Source organism: Wolffia australiana, chromosome 1, assembly GCF_029677425.1.
Source record: "Wolffia australiana isolate 7733 chromosome 1, ASM2967742v1".
Lineage (NCBI taxonomy): Eukaryota > Viridiplantae > Streptophyta > Magnoliopsida > Alismatales > Araceae > Wolffia > Wolffia australiana.
This window is the reverse complement of record NC_135835.1, coordinates 8987792-9005472: the sequence shown is the minus strand read 5'-3', so window position 1 is coordinate 9005472 and position 17681 is coordinate 8987792. Positions and strand designations below refer to the sequence as shown.

The 17681-nt window shown below is 44.1% G+C and overlaps 2 protein-coding genes across 7 annotated transcripts; one reads left to right on the top strand and one right to left on the bottom strand.

The window, feature by feature from the left end:
• Positions 1 to 5388: 5388 nt before the first annotated feature.
• LOC144705015 (N-acetylglucosaminyl transferase component family protein / Gpi1 family protein) lies at positions 5389 to 10253 on the bottom strand. 5 transcript variants are annotated; one of them, XM_078577623.1, is made up of 10 exons: positions 10008 to 10253; positions 8168 to 8391; positions 7642 to 8079; positions 7416 to 7556; positions 7234 to 7337; positions 6926 to 7147; positions 6361 to 6855; positions 5837 to 6192; positions 5662 to 5744; positions 5389 to 5601 (listed from the first exon to the last, which is right to left on the bottom strand). In XM_078577623.1, exons 2-10 carry the CDS (start codon positions 8333 to 8335, stop codon positions 5545 to 5547), a joined length of 2064 nt encoding a protein of 687 aa, XP_078433749.1. In that variant the 5' UTR covers positions 8336 to 8391; positions 10008 to 10253; the 3' UTR covers positions 5389 to 5544. The 5 variants fall into 5 exon arrangements, with proteins under 5 accessions (XP_078433749.1, XP_078433744.1, XP_078433748.1 ...); XM_078577618.1 differs by having other exon boundaries at positions 5662 to 5749; positions 8168 to 8372; positions 10008 to 10250; XM_078577622.1 differs by having other exon boundaries at positions 5662 to 5749; positions 8168 to 8353; positions 10008 to 10250.
• A 1283-nt stretch (positions 10254 to 11536) lies between these two features.
• LOC144705002 (plasma membrane ATPase-like) lies at positions 11537 to 16932 on the top strand. 2 transcript variants are annotated; one of them, XM_078577596.1, is made up of 16 exons: positions 11538 to 11701; positions 12346 to 12465; positions 12586 to 12822; positions 12903 to 13664; positions 13764 to 13886; positions 13969 to 14073; positions 14147 to 14291; positions 14368 to 14532; positions 14620 to 14858; positions 14955 to 14987; positions 15082 to 15163; positions 15262 to 15422; positions 15506 to 15712; positions 15932 to 16114; positions 16184 to 16365; positions 16450 to 16932. In XM_078577596.1, exons 1-16 carry the CDS (start codon positions 11648 to 11650, stop codon positions 16544 to 16546), a joined length of 2895 nt encoding a protein of 964 aa, XP_078433722.1. In that variant the 5' UTR covers positions 11538 to 11647; the 3' UTR covers positions 16547 to 16932. The 2 variants fall into 2 exon arrangements, with proteins under 2 accessions (XP_078433714.1, XP_078433722.1); XM_078577588.1 differs by having other exon boundaries at positions 11537 to 11701; positions 14368 to 14858.
• Positions 16933 to 17681: the final 749 nt, after the last annotated feature.

Here is a 17681-nt window from a genome sequence, read left to right as displayed (position 1 = left end):
ATCAGTACGAACCATTGGTTGATCTCCTCAACAAATGCATTTCCAGATAACATCATCAGATTCTTGTATCCAAGCTGGGAATGAAGGACATTCATTCCTTACCTTGAGGGAAGGTTTTGTAAGATATGCATTGTTACTCTTGTAAAATATTATTTTCTTGTGTTGAAAATTAATCCATTATTCTTAAATTTTAATTGTCTACTCAATGACCACGATTAATTCCCATTAAACCTGGACGTATTATGTTTTAAAATTAAATTTGGTTCTTTATTTTTGTACATATTTGCATCTTCTTCCTTCTAGCTCAACTTTGTTACCTTTGTCACTTTTCAGGATCAAAAGGGATACAATATTTAATATATAAGTATTAATTATACTTAAAGAGGTGAAATTTTATTTATAATATTATTAAGAGAGATATGAGAAATAAAAATAATTATACAAGAGCCCTCCAAGTGTTTATACTTCACATACCTAAAAAAATGTAGACAAGACCCTTCCAAGTGTTTAACTAATGAGCCAGTTTAAGCTTCGAGTGTTTCTATCAAGAATTATTTCTTATTTCTTATTTATCAAGAAGTATTTAATATTTATCAAGAATTATTTCTTATTTCTTAATGTTTCTCATAATCCAGCACTCAAAATTTATCAAGATTGAAACTTTATTTTCCCAAAAACTGTCCTCGCATTTAAAAAATCTGGCCCAAATATGTGATATTATGATTTGACTTTCTCTCCCTCTATAGAAGACTAACTTATTCCACTATAAAACTATTCCTTATCAGTTTTTTTACCAGGTTATCGAAACGTAGACACTAATATCATTTAGTCAATATAAAATGATAGTTATTTATTTATCTCTTTCAACTGGTGAATTCAATTTGAGAATTTCTTACATATTTAATACAATGTTTTTTCGTTTACAGAAATTAAAGTTGAAAGTCTATATAAATATAAATCAAATCAATTAATTTAATATTAAATTCATATAATCTATAATTTCAGATATTGAATTTATCCCCCATAAAATTGATACACATTTACCTCTTAATTTCCTCTCGTTTCTGCTTCTATTTTGACCACGCTTGTTTTTTAAAAGAATAAGGTAGACTAATTCAGTTTATAGTTCAAATTCTCGTTTTAAATGCTTTACAATCAAAATATTATAATATAAAAATTAGGAATTTCCTAATGCAGGATTGTAGATGAGCGATTGAATAAAGTCCAAAACTTAAATCTATTGACTAGAACGAATTTGACCATGTACCTGAGTGTCATCCCGAAGTGGTATTAATTCCAAGGGTGTAGTAGACTGGTGTTTCAGTTCCATACCCTCTTCCAGGTGCTGGAAGCTCGGTAAGACAATCAGGAGCTCCAAATTCAGCTGTCACCTACTTGGAATGGTTAATATGTTTTCTACCTCTAGATCTAGCCAAGCACTCATAAGAGAGAAAATTCAAGGGGATGACACAAGATGATGAGAAGGTGAGAATACTTCTAGGGGTTTGAAGGATATGAGCAATTTCCCCCAAAAACATAATCGAAGGGAGAAGAGAACTAGGAATGAAGACCCTATGCACACGATGTGCATCTATGCCCAGTCAACGGATTTACGGTGACCATTGTAATTGACGATAAAATTGTAACACAAATATTGATGATTACCTAGATATATTTTCTTTCACTGCATTATCACAGAGGGAACAAGAAAAACTTATAAATAGCTATAAATTATTATAAAAGGGAAGCAAGTTACTTTTCTTTTCCGCTCTTTCTTTCTCTCAAACTCTCACTCAATGTCAATGTCCCCCCCCCCTCTCTTTCCTCGGGCCCCCCTACTGTTGCTCTCTCTCTTTTTGTCTCTCTCCCTCTTTTTCTCTCTCAAACTCTCACTCCCTGTCAATGTCCCCCCCCCCCCCTCTTTCCTCGGCCCCCCTACTGTTGGTCCCTTTTTTTTTTTTCTCTCCCTCTCTTTCTTTCTCTCAAAATCTCATTCCCTGTCAATCTCCCTCTCTCTATCTTTCCTCGGCCCCCCACTGTTTCTCTCTCTCTCTCTCTCTCTTTTTGTCTCTCCTTTTCTGTCTTTCCCTCAAACTCTCACTCCCCGTCTATCTCCCTCTCTCTCTTTCCTCGGCCCCCCCTACTGTTGCTCTCTCTCCTTTTTTTGTCTCTCTTCCTCTCTTTCTTTCTCTCAAACTCTCACTCCCTGTCAATCTCCCTCTCTCTCTCTCTCTCTCTCTCTCTCTTTCCTCGGCCCCCCCACTGTTTCTCTCTCTCTTTTTGTCTCTCTCCCTTTCTTTCTTTCTCTCAAACTCTCGCTCCCTGTCAATCTCCCTCTCTTTCTCTCTCTCCTTCCTCGGCCCCCCTACTGTTTCTCTTTCTCTCTTTCTTTCTCTCCAACTCTCACTCCCTGTCAATCTCCCTCTTTCTCTCTTTCCTCGGCCCCTCTAACTGTTGCTTTGTCTCTTTCTGTCTCCCTCCCTCTCTTTCCTCCGTCCTCCTCCTATCTCTCTCCTTCCTCTCTTTCTCTCTCTCTTCACACGGTCTCCCTCCCTATCTCTATCACTATCTGTCTTTCTTCACATGGTCTCCCTCTCTCTCTGTCTATCTCTATCACTATCGGTCCTTCTTCACATGGTCTCCCTCTCTCTCTCTATCTCTATCACTATCTGTCCTTCACATGGTCTCTCTCTCTCTCTCTCTATCTATCTATCTATCTCTCTCTCTCTCTCTCTCTCTCTCTCTCTCTCTCTCCATACAGTCCCTCTCTTGCTCTCGTGCAGTCGTTTCGTGCATGGGGCATCCACGAGAACGACGCCGAATTCTCGTGCACTTTGCGCGTTGCGCATGCACGAGGTTGTGCTCGTGCCGTGCCATCGCGCTCTGCAGTCGTGCCCCGCTTTGTACTGCATGAGGTTTACACAGGACCGCCTTTCTTGGCTTACGGACTGCTGGGCCTTCCCTCGTGGGCAGGCTTGCACCTAGAAAAGACAGAATAGAGAGAGACAGTGATAGGTTTGAAAGAGGGGATTGAGGATAGAGCGAGACAATGATAGGTATGAAAAAGAAGACAGAGGATAGAGAGAGATAGTGAGATGCTTCAAAGAGGAGACAGAGGATAGAGAGAGATGGTGAGATGTGTGGAAGAGGGGATAGAGGAAAGAGAGGATACAGAGAGAGAGCAGAGAGAAAACTAGGAAGAGAGAGAGACAAATTAGAGACCGTAGAAAGAGACAGAGGTGAGATTTATACACCAAGTGTAGTAGGAGAGTAGATTTCAATTTAATATTTTTTCAAACTAAGATGCATGATATTTTCAGAAGTGTCTTCTACTCACCATCCAAAATCTGGATGACAGCAATAATTTTGTCTTACGGCAGATATCCTACTCGGCATCTCTAAGTGAGAACACGTACCATCTACCGTCTTCTGTGAACTTCATGAAAATATACTGTTCTCTTACTCGTTTCAAGTGCTACAACATAAGTATGTTCTCTAAAGGTGATGTGAAGCACCATAAACTTAACTAAGTAACCTTCATTTTCCCTGCGATCTTTTTGGAAATGTTGAGAAATTTACATCTCGTGGTTAATGGAAACCTTAACTCTAGTATCTTGAGATTAAGTAATTTTATTTTTTCCAATGAACTCATGCATCCATTTTTCATATGTTCCGCTTAGCAAGCCTGATATAGAGTTTTTCCAGTAACTATGTAAGCAGCTCTTAGTGGAAGTTTGCATTTGTTTTGTTGGAATAGACAAGGCTCTCCTTGTCTCTGATCCAAGGAACAAGAGAGATAAGAGAGTACGAGAGATAGGACAAACTTCACTTCTATTATACAAGCACATTACACGCATATTTATAGTGCATAGGTAGTCTTTTCGAAGCAACTTTTCAAAGCAACTTTACAAAGAAACTTTTCAAAGAAATCCTAAAGACGGAATAAAAACCTTCAAATTACTGGAAGTGCTGTATCTCTTCACCATGACTTTACCGCCTTAATCATCCAAGTGTCAAAATTATTCCCCAACATGCTTTACTTCAACACAACTCTTCAGGACATTATCTTGTATCTTCTCTTACATTTATTTGATTTTATACTTGTGTCGTCAACTTTAGCTGACAATTATCTATCGTTTGAAAGAAAATAAAAATTTATCACAAAAGTCTGAAAAGCATCCCAGGATTTTACAAATATTTCTTTTGGAAACTTTTCCAAAGTTTATGATATTAGAGACTAGAGAGAGTGAAATGTCAACATTCTATTTTGCAATTACATCACCTTTTGATACTTGATTAAGGAGATAGGGTGCCCGAGAAAATCTTTTTTTTGCAAATTGTGCAAGACCAGTTGATACTCTGTCGCTTCGGACTGAGTTGAATGTGAACTTTAAATCATAAGAAGTTTGAGAAATTTAAAAAGAATAAAAAATGAAAATATTAGACAAGGAACGTAAAAGCATCAATTTCGTAGGTTATCCTCATCTGGGTTCATATCCAAGTGATGATATCATACCGAACTTATATATGCGAATTAATATGTTCTTTAGGTGAACGTGGCAAACAAGAAATCTAAAACAGACAAAAACAGATAAAAGTAACTAAAGAGCCGGAGAAATGAAACGTCGTCTGCATTTATGGGATAATCATCTATAATTAGACATGTGTTGTGGACCCAGTGAAGCATCACTTTGAAATTAAAGAAATAAGAATTAATCTCTCTCTATATGAATACAGGAAAATAAAGCTCACGGCGTACACACGGAGATGAACATAAGGATTTTTTTAACGTAAAAGAGAAGAGTCGTCATAAAATGGATAGTAAATATACAATTTTGAAGTTTTCATAAAACACATTACTGTATCGAATGAATGTAATCGTTTTCCATTAATACATGTCGACCAAAATGAGGAAATCTTATTCAACCCTTATACAATCAACGGTCACTTAACTGTACTTTGTAGATGCATGCCATGTAATATCCAATAATTGCGCATCGTATATTGTGGTATAGACGATTTGAATTACTGATGCAGAACTTGTTACTATTTTACAAATGAAACAGTTAGCTAGCAAACGATAGTGCCATGGCCGGGGACTTGGAGTGGTTTCCTTGTATAAGACTAACAAAACAGTAATTCATTTGAATAAAAAATTTGAGTAATTCATTTCTTTAAAAAACCATTTGAATAGACCCTTTACCCCATATGGATGTAGTACATAATCTTGGTAAGACGACGAAAATGGAGATTTCTTAAATTTGAAGAAATTATGAGAGTCAAAACCACATAACTCAGAAACTTCACAAGTTTGTTCTCCACTTCTGTCTGTGTCGCCATGCCACACATCAGTAGACAAAAAAACAACAGTCTCCATCACCAGAAATCTAACACGAATAACAATTTCATTAATGATTTCGGTTTTCAGAAGGAATATCCTCCCCAAAACTAAAGGGAACAAAAAATCAGAAGGGAATGTACGGTTGCCTTTCGGGAGCACAGGTCATGACAGCAAACCAGCAGAGACTGAGGTACCCACCCATTTTAACTTTCCTCCATTGCATGGCCATTGGAAGGCTCACTCCTGACGTTGATGGTATTCTGCAATTACACAGTCATTAAGACGGAAAGGTTTCTACAATTTGACGAGGGTTCACTAACCTTTGGCCCCTGAGAACTCCACGGATAGAGTAGCCAGATAAAGAAACCCCCCTGAAGATGTTCGCATAACAAGGTCCAAGGATCTGACCTGGGCAAAATTCATTGACAGATTTAATAAACTCACTTCATCTCTTTAAACTTTACTAACGTTTCCACAATGGCGAGCGACACTCACCAAGAGTTGCGTTGTTGCTCCGGAGGAATAAGACTGGCTTTTTTGCAGAGATTCCAACCTTCTGACGACATGGGTTTCTTAGCTCAAGCCACAAACCCGAGGGGAACCTCGACCGGGCAAATGCCCAGAGAAAAACCTCAGCATAGGGAGTCGCATGGAGGACAGCGATGCAAACCTCGAGTGCAATGCAGACAATGCTAATGCAGGAGCTGATGATAGTGAAGAAAATATAGAAAACAGAGGTTGTAGGAAGCAGCAGCAGGTTTGGCGTGAATAGCAGGGATCCCACTACGTGCTGATCCACAGTATAATCAAAGCTGTCTAGTCTCTGCCGAAGAGGATTCCACTTTTGACCCCTGCGTTGACCCAAGTACAAAATGAGGTACTTTAGAGTGAAGTTCAGTCTTGGGCCCTTCCAAGCTAAAAAAACAACTGAAAAGTTCACTATTCTACATGATGTGCGAAATGTGAAAGTGAAACTGCTCCTTGTGAATTGGAGGGTAATGGTTAAGCTGAGGTCTCACCTAAAAAGGCGCCATAGAGAGGTCAAAGCCCAGATCTGCCGGGAGTATAACAAGGCGATGAGCGTGTGGAGTGCCGTCACATGAAAAGTTGCCAACTTCAGCAAGTCAATGCACAGAGCTGCAGGGATTGTCGCGCCAAGAAACATTCCAGATAGAGCAAGAGCATTGACATAGTAGAGAAGCAGAGAGCCCACATAGAACCAAAGCGTTGACCATATCTGGATTGCGTTTAGTGAGACCAAGCCGAGGATTTCTGCCAGCTCAGTGTTCAGCTTGAAGCCAGCAGGCACGCCCATCAGCCATACGCAGCCTGACCTCAGAATGTCGTCAGTAACAAAGGAGGAGATCCGAAAGGCCCAAAAGCAGATGCCCTGAGAATGAGTCAGTAGAAGCAGTCCGAGGATGTTTCCCAAAAGGAGGTCAACGGCAATGGTTGACCAAAGAGCATGCCTCTTCATTGCAGCTCTGTGGGCATACTCAACATTTGGTTGAGACCTGAGTAAAACAAGTATGGAACATGTTTATACGTGGAGATAGGACAGTGAGTATTGAAGAATGATATTACCTGGAACTGTAACCTTGAAGCAAGAAAGGCCAGTAAAGAAGCTGGGAACCCCGAATCTGAATATTCTTTGATGTCTGAGCGAAAAAATTGACTAAAGTCATACTAAAAGAATAAATTAGACTGTGTGCGATGAAACTATGACCAAAGGACAGGGCCATGTATAGAATAGCGCTAAGAGAAGCCAGAAGAGCGGCCAATGTGTGCCAGACAACTATGATTAACCTGGCAAAGAAGAGAAAAAGAAAACATAAATGAACGCACCAAGAATAATCTTCATTGGCGTTAAGCGCTCACAAACTAGATGTTACCTTGATGTAACAGAGGGTTTTTGAAGGGAACTGTTGAGACCAAGGCATTTTTCAAGGTGCTTCTCAGCCGCATTTGCACAATTGATGGCCGTGACGACAAGATCCTGAGGACGGTTGGCTCTTTATTAAGATATTAATTTCATTCCGAAAAAGTAGGTAAAGCTTAGAAGTTACAGGCACACCAGGTCAAACGACGACTGCCCTTTCTGAAGCTCATTTACCCACTGAGGTTTCTTGGAAGGGACGGCGACTCGATTGAAAGAGGTCCAATTACTCATAGAAAAGTGATGCTTGCAAAATGAGGGTAACTGATACACGATAATCTGATTGCAGAGAGAAATTTAATTAAGAACAAAAAAGGGCTTGGAAGGAAAGGTTGGGTGGGTGAAGCGAATAAGACTTACATACGTGGGCATTATTGACAGGCAATAACTGGCCTCTTGAACGAAAATAACGAAACTCTGGTATCCATTTTGATTTAAAGGTCGTATAACAAGCATTATCTAGCTGTACCCAATCTTTAATTCTTGATGATGACACGCAATACATTTCAGAGAGGTCATTTAGTGCATCATAGCATTTCAAATTTCTGTCGCACGAGGAAAGAGACTTTTTCTCCTGCGATGATTTGTCTTCACAACGCGAAATCATACAGGGAGAAGCCTCAATTTCAAGGTTTTGAGAGTTGTTGTCCACGTGACCTGGGCCACTGTGGAGGCGCTCGAAACTCAAAACATTGGAGATTTTATCACATAATTTGGGAGATTCGTAACTTCCAAGAAGACAGAACGTGGATCGAGAATTCAAGGATTGAAGCATTCTTTTATTCACATGATCAAGGAAATCCTGCATTGGCCAAGAGAAAAAGCTGACGTATTATTATATGGTAATGAATACTTTCTGCTTTAATGAGAAAAACTAAAAAGATGCAGACCGTGACATCCAGCTGTCGAAGAAGCCCCTCAGACGCTCCGGTTGCAACGACAAAGTCCACTGAATCAGAAGCCAAAGAAATGCACCATCCAAAGAGTGCAATGTCTTTGATAGGCTTGCAAGATGTCAGATGCTCCGGCCACCAAACCCGACATTGTATTTGCTTCATGTCTCTTCACACGAATCCCTGCTTCATGACAGGAATCCTGTTTTGATCAATGATTCCTGTCAAATTCAGGAATGGTCAATACTAGCTAATCCATGACATGTAGAGAAGAGCAATCGATGAATTCATCGGAGATGATTAGAGGGGTCGGGAAAAACAGAAGTCGAAGATATTGGAGAGGGGCATCCGATTCAAATAGGAAAAGACAAGCACAACGTCCCCACGAGTACATTATATGCCATCTGGCCAAGGAAGGAAATTTCAGCTTTCTTCTCTTCTGAGAGAATAATGTGAGAAAGGCGAAAACTGAGTTGAAAATAAATCCACGGGTACATGAAAAACTTAACGAGCTCAAATTGCAGCTTCCTCCCTCGTGAGATAGGAAAGTGAGAGAAGGGGGAAAGAAGGAACTAAATAAATCCAACAGTACGTGAAAAACTTAACGAGCCAAAATTTAGCCGATGTTCCAGCGCCTCCCATCGAAAATGATAGAAATGCAAAAGGATTGAAAGGAAAGATAAATATGCAAATCCGGTTCACTACCAATAGAGGACAAAGAGTAGGGAAAAAAGGTACAGCCGTCCGATTGTGAAGAGGTGGAAGTAACATAGCCGCTCGATTGTCCGAGTGGGAATGCCGCGCCTATATCCAGCCCTACGTACAGAAGGTTCAGCACTAACCAAGAAGGAAATCCGACGTGAACGTTCTGTAACCTATTGTTTTCTGGTTTTTATGAATTCCTGGCCTAATCTAAAATTAGTTAGGTCAGCCTCGGTTATCAGTTTCGTTCTGACAAAGCGATCAATTTGGTTAAATAAAACTTAAAATTTTGGTAGGGAAAGGACGATCTAAGTTTAGGTTCGTTTTTTCCCAAAATCCTAAACCTGTCTTAAAGTTTGGTTGAGTCTTGGATAAAAAAAGCTACCTTACCGGTTGGATAAAACCCATAATTTTGGTCAAAATAAACTATCAACCAAGAATTATGATCATGCTTCTTGGTTCGTTGACAATTGGTAGTCCAGTCAACCTGACCCCAAGTTAACCGACCCAAGGGTCTTCGGTTCAGTCTGCTGAAACATGAGCCTACAATATTTGGATGAATAACACGCAATCCTCGGCACGAAATATTGATTGTAAGTTTGCACTATTTAAAGAGGAGATAAAAGGGTCTCAAGAGCAAAGGGAGGGTAAAATGGTTTAGAGCAGATATTAATGCATGATAAAGAGAATGTTGAGCTCATTTCCATATGCGATGAGCATAGACGATGGTGCAGCCTCGATGGAAAGCTGGTCACATATCATGAACACCACACATTTGCAAATGTTAGGCAGACAAGAGGTTCCAGAGCAAATAATTTTTGCAGATCGTTTATAATTTATAGACTATCTAAGAACACTCGATCAGAAAAACCCCCACGCAGAAAGACTTGAAAGGAAAATTTGAAAACTAGAGGACAATCCGGATCACTAGAGGAGGCACATCATGACGCGAAAAAAAAGGGGAAAAACGACGCAGAGAATCGAGTGACTCGAACTCGCCGCGCTTAGGAATAAAGAAAAGATAAATTCTTCAAAAATGCGAAGGATTGAGGATAAAATGGATGAATGCATCAAAGCCAGAATCACCAATCAAGCAACTAAACCAAGCATTCGACAAGCGATCTAAGAATCTTACCGGAGCCGATGCTTGAATTGATCTGCCGATCCCACTTCAGCCGGCAAATCGTTCGTTCGAGCGGCCAATCGCAGGAGGAGCAGCAACGGTGGCGGGTAGAGACTCGAGCGAAAGAGAGAGAACCTAGGTTTCTAATAAAAATAATAATTATTACTATTCATTCCGGTTCGGTTGGGCAAACCGGGTTTGGAATAAAGTCGAACCGGGAATCGGTTTTTGGATTTTGGGTAAACCGGAGGTTCGGTACGGCTAAAAAAAACTGAACCGTATCCAGCTCTCGTACGACAGGCAGTTGGACCCCAAATTATACAAAAATTAACAAAATACCCCTCAACTGCACCTGCTCAACGACAAAAGAGTTATCTGAATCCGGCTTCCTATTATTGTTACTATTTTAGTTTCGTTTTGGTGGGCTTCACCACGTGCATTGTTTACAGCGAGGAGAGAGAACGCACGGGCGGGGTGACGCCATGTTATAAGCCCAACTCCCATTAAAAAAATTAATATTATTTTGCAATTATTGAATACAAAATCGTGGACACGTAGTAGAAGTTGGGTTTTGGGCCCACAGAAAATGGACCGATCCATGTGGGTCCTTGCAAGAGGCCCAATGCACCTCCTATGGACGGGCTTCCGCCGAATCCCCGCATCGCTCCATCTTGGCGGCGGAATTCGTCGCCGTTACTAACATGGTCGATCTCGCGCTATCCACTGAACCAAATAATTTTATTTTTTAAATCGCAATTATTGGGGTTTTATTTAATCCCCGGTCGCCGCCACCGCTTATCGACGGAGATCGACATGATTTGACCGGGCTGAACGGGACCTTCGTTGGCCGCAAACGTCACTTTCGCGCATGAGAGGAGCAACCCCCCGGGCTTAATGCAGAGTTTGACTTTTTCGGAGATTCTCCTCTTAGTCAACGATAACAAACGAGCGGCTCTGACTGGCCTTATCTTCTTCTCTTTCACTTCTTCCCAAAAAACGGGTGGGCTTCTGTTACGCCTTTGACTGCGAAAGCCGTGGAACTTTGAAAGAGACAAAAAATTTCATATGACTTTGCTACGGAGCAGATGAATTCAATTTCGCTATCTTGCGTTTAATTTTTTGGGAGTTCAGGGTGGGCCGTTGGGGGGTGGGGGGGACTACCGATCTGGTGGCGCCGATGGAGTCCTTTTGGCGATCCGACGGTTCATTTCTCGTGTGGGCTCGGGAGACCCGTGACCGATTTTTCAAAGTCGTCATCGACGGCAGTCACGGGAAGGAGGTGTGATCCGACGGCCGAATCTCTGCCACGTGGATTCCCCTCCGCGCGGTCAAACCCGGAGGAGACGATTGCGTCATTGATTAGCGAGTAATTAGGATTAAGATGAGATTTCTTGGTTGTTGGCGATTTTTAAGGAAGGGTTACCGGCACGTCATCGGTAGTCTGCCCGGCGGCGAACCGGTAGTCGTCGGTAGTCTGGTTCGTCAATTTTTAATTAAGAAATTATTAGATTAATATACCCCTGGCCAGTGACGGGTTTTAGTAGCGTCCCCTGTTCTTCAGACGTGAAGACCGCCGAGGGGGGATCAGTTGGCTGCGTCGGGCGCTTGGCGAGATCGGCCGGCTGCGGCTGGGGGAGAGCGGATTAGGGAGCATGGCGAAGCAGGCGATCAGCCTCGAGGAGATTAAGAACGAGAACGTTGATTTGGTAATCCGAGTTCTTGTTCTTGTTCTATTTTCTCTAGAGAATTCAGTTCCGTTTGGTAATTCTTGCTGCGTTGACTTGCCGAGCAGCTCGGTGTTCGTCGAAATTTCGAATGTTTAGAAGCTTTCCGTCTTTTGTCCTGGAGTCTGTTCCGTGCGATCTGTTTTCCCGTGCAGATCTATTTCTTGTTTCCGGATTATTCTCCAAAGTTTTGCGTCCCCAGGGCATGAATTCTGCTGATGTTTACCGCGTTACTGCCCCCAACAGTTCAATCTCTTGATCTTGTACGCGACTCGAGAGAGTATGTCGTTGCGGTGTAGATCTGGTTCTCTGTCCTTTCTTTCTCTCATATCTGATCTCTGAGAATTTATCGCCGATCGTGTTGTTCCTGAATTCATCTCCATCTTTCTGAATGGACTTGATTTTTCTCAATTTTTGCGCTCAGATTTTTGTTCCTCATTAATTATCTCCGCCTCCGCAGATCTCATCTTTTAAAGTTTCTCATAAGCCGAGTTTTGTCCATGTCGGGTGGAGAGATTAAATCTGTGGGGCCTGGTCGGCCCTTCGTTTGTCTGGCACTGCTGGACAGCAGCGTTAAGGTACGGGCTGGAATAACAGCTTAATGGTTATGTTCTGTCCTCTACCAGGAAAGTATTCCGATCGAGGAGGTGTTCGAACAGCTGAAATGCACCAAAGAAGGTCTCACCGAGGAGGAGGGGCAGCAGCGGCTCCAGATTTTCGGTCCCAACAAGCTCGAGGAGAAGAAGGTCAACCATTTCTGGCCGATAATGATCTCTTTGTTTGTGGAATTCATCGTTATATTTAAAAAATTCCGTCTCTCCCGTTCTCTCTACCAGTCTTGATTTTTTCTCCGATGGACTTTACAGGAGAGCAAGTTCCTCAAATTCTTGGGTTTTATGTGGAACCCTCTTTCATGGGTCATGGAAATGGCTGCTCTGATGGCTATCGTCCTGGCCAACGGTGACGGCAGACCCCCGGACTGGCAGGACTTCGTGGGAATCGTCGTCCTGCTGGTGATCAACTCGACCATCAGTTTTATCGAAGAGAACAATGCCGGGAACGCCGCCGCCGCTCTGATGGCCAACCTCGCCCCCAAGACCAAGGTTGACCAAATTTGACCAGAACCCCCTCTCTCCTCTGATAAAAGTCAACGGTGGACCTCCGCTGATCATGATCATCACAGGTGCTGAGAGATGGGCGCTGGAGCGAGCAAGACGCGTCGATCCTCGTCCCCGGAGACATCATCAGTATCAAGCTGGGAGACATCGTCCCCGCCGATGCTCGTCTTCTCGAGGGCGATCCTCTGAAGATTGACCAGTCTGCTCTCACCGGTGAGTCAATCCCCGTGACCAAGAACCCGGGAGACGAGGTATTTTCTGGGTCAACCTGCAAGCAGGGAGAGATTGAGGCCGTCGTCATCGCCACCGGAGTGCACACCTTCTTCGGCAAGGCCGCCCATCTCGTGGACAGCACCAACCAAGTGGGTCACTTCCAGAAGGTTCTCACCTCCATTGGAAACTTCTGCATCTGCTCCATCGCCATCGGCATGGTCGTGGAGATCATCGTCATGTACCCAATCCAGAGGCGAAAGTACAGGGACGGAATCGACAATCTCCTCGTCTTGCTCATCGGTGGAATCCCCATCGCTATGCCCACTGTGTTATCAGTGACCATGGCTATTGGGTCGCATCGGCTCTCCCAGCAGGGTGCCATCACCAAGAGAATGACCGCCATTGAGGAGATGGCTGGCATGGACGTGCTTTGCAGCGACAAGACCGGAACTCTCACTCTCAACAAGCTCTCCGTGGACAAGAATCTGATCGAGGTCTTCACCAAGGGCGTGGAGAAGGACCATGTCATCTTGCTGGCCGCCAGAGCCTCCAGGACGGAGAACCAGGACGCCATTGACGCCGCCATGGTCGGGATGCTCGCAGATCCCAAGGAGGTACTTTGCCGATTATTTTATTCAGTTTAGTTTTGGAAAAATTACCCCCATTTTTTTGTGCTGCCTTCCTGATCTTTTTCTTCGGTCAAATTTGTTCAGGCGAGAGCTGGCATCAGGGAAGTGCACTTCTTCCCCTTCAACCCGGTGGACAAGAGGACGGCGCTCACGTACATCGACTCCGACGGTAACTGGCATCGCGTCAGTAAGGGAGCCCCTGAGCAGGTTGACTATCCCTCTCCTCTCTGCCTGTTCCCTTTGCCCAGCGCATTGCGTTGACTCTTTGGGGGCTTCCCTTCTGGAACAGATTATGACTCTCTGCAACTGCTCGGAGAGCGTCAAGAAGAAGGCCCACTCTGTCATCGACAAGTTCGCCGAGCGTGGGCTTCGGTCCTTGGCTGTTGGACGTCAGGTCCATTGACTCATGTTAACCGCTCTCTAGGGTGTTCACTCTTCGCTAATTCCTCTTTTATCATCTTTCTCAGGAAGTACCCGAGAAGTCAAAGGAGAGCGCAGGCGCACCCTGGCAATTCGTCGGGCTCCTGCCCCTCTTTGACCCTCCGCGTCACGACAGTGGGGAGACCATCCGCCGGGCTCTTAACCTTGGAGTCAACGTGAAGATGATCACCGGTACGTACATGATCAAAAGGGTCGATGGCTCTTCGCGTTTCCCGGATTATCCCGATTAGAAGCCCGTTTTCTCCAGGTGATCAGCTCGCCATTGCCAAGGAGACGGGAAGGAGGCTCGGCATGGGAACCAACATGTACCCCTCTTCTGCGTTACTCGGCCAAGACAAGGACGCCTCAATCGCCTCTCTCCCCGTTGACGAGCTGATCGAGAAGGCCGACGGGTTCGCCGGAGTTTTCCCAGGTTGGAAGCTTTGCTTTCATTGTCTTCTCCCTTGTCACTCTTCTTCTTTTGATTTTATGTTGCTCATTCGCTCTCAATCCGTAACAGAGCACAAGTACGAGATTGTTAGAAGGCTGCAAGAGAAGAAGCATATCTGTGGAATGACCGGAGACGGTGTGAACGATGCGCCTGCTTTGAAGAAGGCCGATATCGGTATCGCCGTGGCCGACGCCACCGATGCTGCAAGAAGTGCGTCCGACATTGTCCTCACAGAGCCTGGTCTCAGCGTCATCATCAGCGCCGTTCTCACCAGCCGAGCCATCTTCCAAAGGATGAAGAACTACACCGTTAAGTTGATCTGTCCCATCCGTCTTATATCGATTTCCTCTTAACTACTCTTTCTGCCGCTTCTCACTAGTTTTATTTCGATCAAATGCTCGCAGATCTATGCCGTGTCCATCACCATCCGTATAGTGGTATGTGCCTTATCTCTCTCTCTTTCTGCCTTTGAAAGTTGTAGTCTTTAGTCCATGGGCGATTCAATGATCAAACATTGCTCTGGTGGTGTAGCTGGGTTTCTTGCTCATTGCTCTGATCTGGAAGTTTGACTTCTCGCCGTTCATGGTTCTGATCATTGCCATCCTGAACGACGGTGAGCTCTCGTGCCATCTCATATGCTATCAGATTCAAGACCCATTCAGTGTTAAATGCCAGACGCTTAATTTTTCCTTTTTCCCGTTTCCACTCCAGGGACCATCATGACCATTTCAAAGGACAGAGTTAAACCATCTCCTCTCCCAGATAGTTGGAGGTTGAGAGAAATCTTCGCCACCGGAATCGTCTTGGGCAGCTACCTCGCCATAATGACTGTTATCTTCTTCTGGGTAATGAACGACACCGACTTTTTCACGGTAGACAAAAACTCTCTCTTTCTCTCCATTTATGTATATATATTTGTATAGGTATATTATATTGATCTGTATTGTTGGTACAGGATAAGTTTGGGGTGAGATCTCTAAGGGAACTCGACAATCTAGCGCCAGCGATAGCGACAAAGCGGAACCACGAACGGATGGCAGCGCTGTATCTGCAAGTGAGCATTATCAGCCAGGCCCTGATATTCATCACTCGCTCTCGCGGTCTCTTCTTCATTGAGCGCCCCGGATTTCTCCTCATGACCGCCTTCATCCTCGCCCAGCTGGTACCTCTCAAGCACAGAAACTTGCAACCGTTAATTCTGTTAAAATTTCAATCTCGTAGAAAGACCGCAACTTTTCCAGTTTAGGTAGGATGTTGTTTTTCAACAACGTGAGATTTTAACTTGCAACCTTGCCAGTGATAGATACCACGTTAACAATGAAGCGCTTAGAACTGTGATACCATGTAAATTGTTGAACAAATCTGACTCTCGCGCTATCAGGTGGCGACATTCATCGCCGTGTATGCGAACTGGGGCTTTGCCCGGATTCGCGGCGTCGGCTGGGGCTGGGCCGGAGTCATCTGGCTTTACAGCTTGGTGACCTTCGCCCCCCTCGACATAATCAAATTCGCCACCCGCTACGTCCTCAGCGGCAGAGCCTGGGACAACCTCCTCCAGAACAAGGTCCGTGCAAGCGCACTATTCTTCATCTGACACGTGTCACGATATAACACGCGGGTTCTTTCACCGCAGACGGCGTTCACCACGAAGAAAGACTACGGGAAAGAGGAGAGAGAAGCGCAATGGGCCATGGCCCAGCGGACTCTCCACGGCCTGCAGCCGCCCGAGTCGGTCAACCTCTTCTCCGACAAGAGCAGCTACAGAGAGCTCACGGAGATCGCCGAGCAGGCCAAGCGACGAGCCGAGATCGCCAGGTAACGGGCGACTCCCCCCGGGTTGAGTCGCGGCCGTCGATTACGGATCCGACGGCTGATTTTTGGATGTCTCTTCCTTGGCAGGCTGAGGGAGCTCAACACGCTGAAAGGCCACGTGGAGTCTGTGGTGAAGCTCAAGGGCCTGGACATCGACACCATCCAGCAGCACTACACGGTGTGAGTGGCTCGGGCCGGGAGGGGGATCGCCGAGCCGGACGGGTCCGTGGAGCGCGCGCGGTGGGGCGGGGGAGCAAGGAGAAGGAGATCAAGGTGGGGAGAGGGAGAGAGAGAGAGAGAAAGAGATAGAGATGGAGAGAGAGAGTAAGAGGAGGGTGGGTTGAGATCCCCAGCGTCGGGTCTCAATTCTCCTCTCTCTCTCTCTCTATCTCGCGTTCTCTGTGATGGCTGCTGCTGCGTCCTCCGCGGGTCGTCGTAATTTCCTTTGCTTTGGACTCTTTTTTTCCCCCTTTGTCCTTCTCTTGCCACTTGCCTCCTGGCCGGTGCTGGCCTGAATAACGGCGAACGATATGTTTTTTTTTCCTCGCATATTATCGTTTTTTTCTTGGATGACACGTTCTTGGCTTTTATTATGAAAGTAGCTGCGTGCTGAACTTCTGTTGTCTACTTATTCTCTCTCTCTATCTCTCTCTCTCTCTCTCTCTCTCTCTCTCTCTCTCTCTCTCTCTCTCTCTCTCTCTCTCTCTCTCTCTCTCTCTCTCTCTCCCTCTCCCTCTCCCTCTCTCTCTATCTCTTTGATAATGGCGAACGATATGTTTTTTCCTCGCATATTATCATGTTTTTTTCTTGGATGACATATTCTTGGCTTCTAATATGAAGGTAGCTGCGTGGTGAACTTCTATTGTCTTCTTATTCTCGCTCTCTCTATTTATCCATCTATCTAGTCAAACATAAAATTTGGGTTTCTTAAAGATATTCATTTTGCCCAGAACTTTTGCATGAACTTCAGATGTATTAACTTGGTGTATCCTCTATGGCAAGCCAAGTTGGCTATTTATATATCTAGATTTCTGACTGTAATTTCATGTAAATCATAATCTTCTCATGGAAATTCTCGCACATTTTTCCCCGGTAGAAGAAAGGGGAGGTAGTTCATATTAACAACCCATATTATGGTTACACTAGAGAGATATCAAGCCAATATCGATATTTTGTGGTATAGGGTGATGCAGGTATTATACAAAGGGAAGTTGATTTTGGATCCGTCCAAATTTTAATATAATATAATATAATTCTCTAAGTCAATATTTATATATTTTAAAAAATTATTTACTAAACCAAATAAATAAATAAGGAGA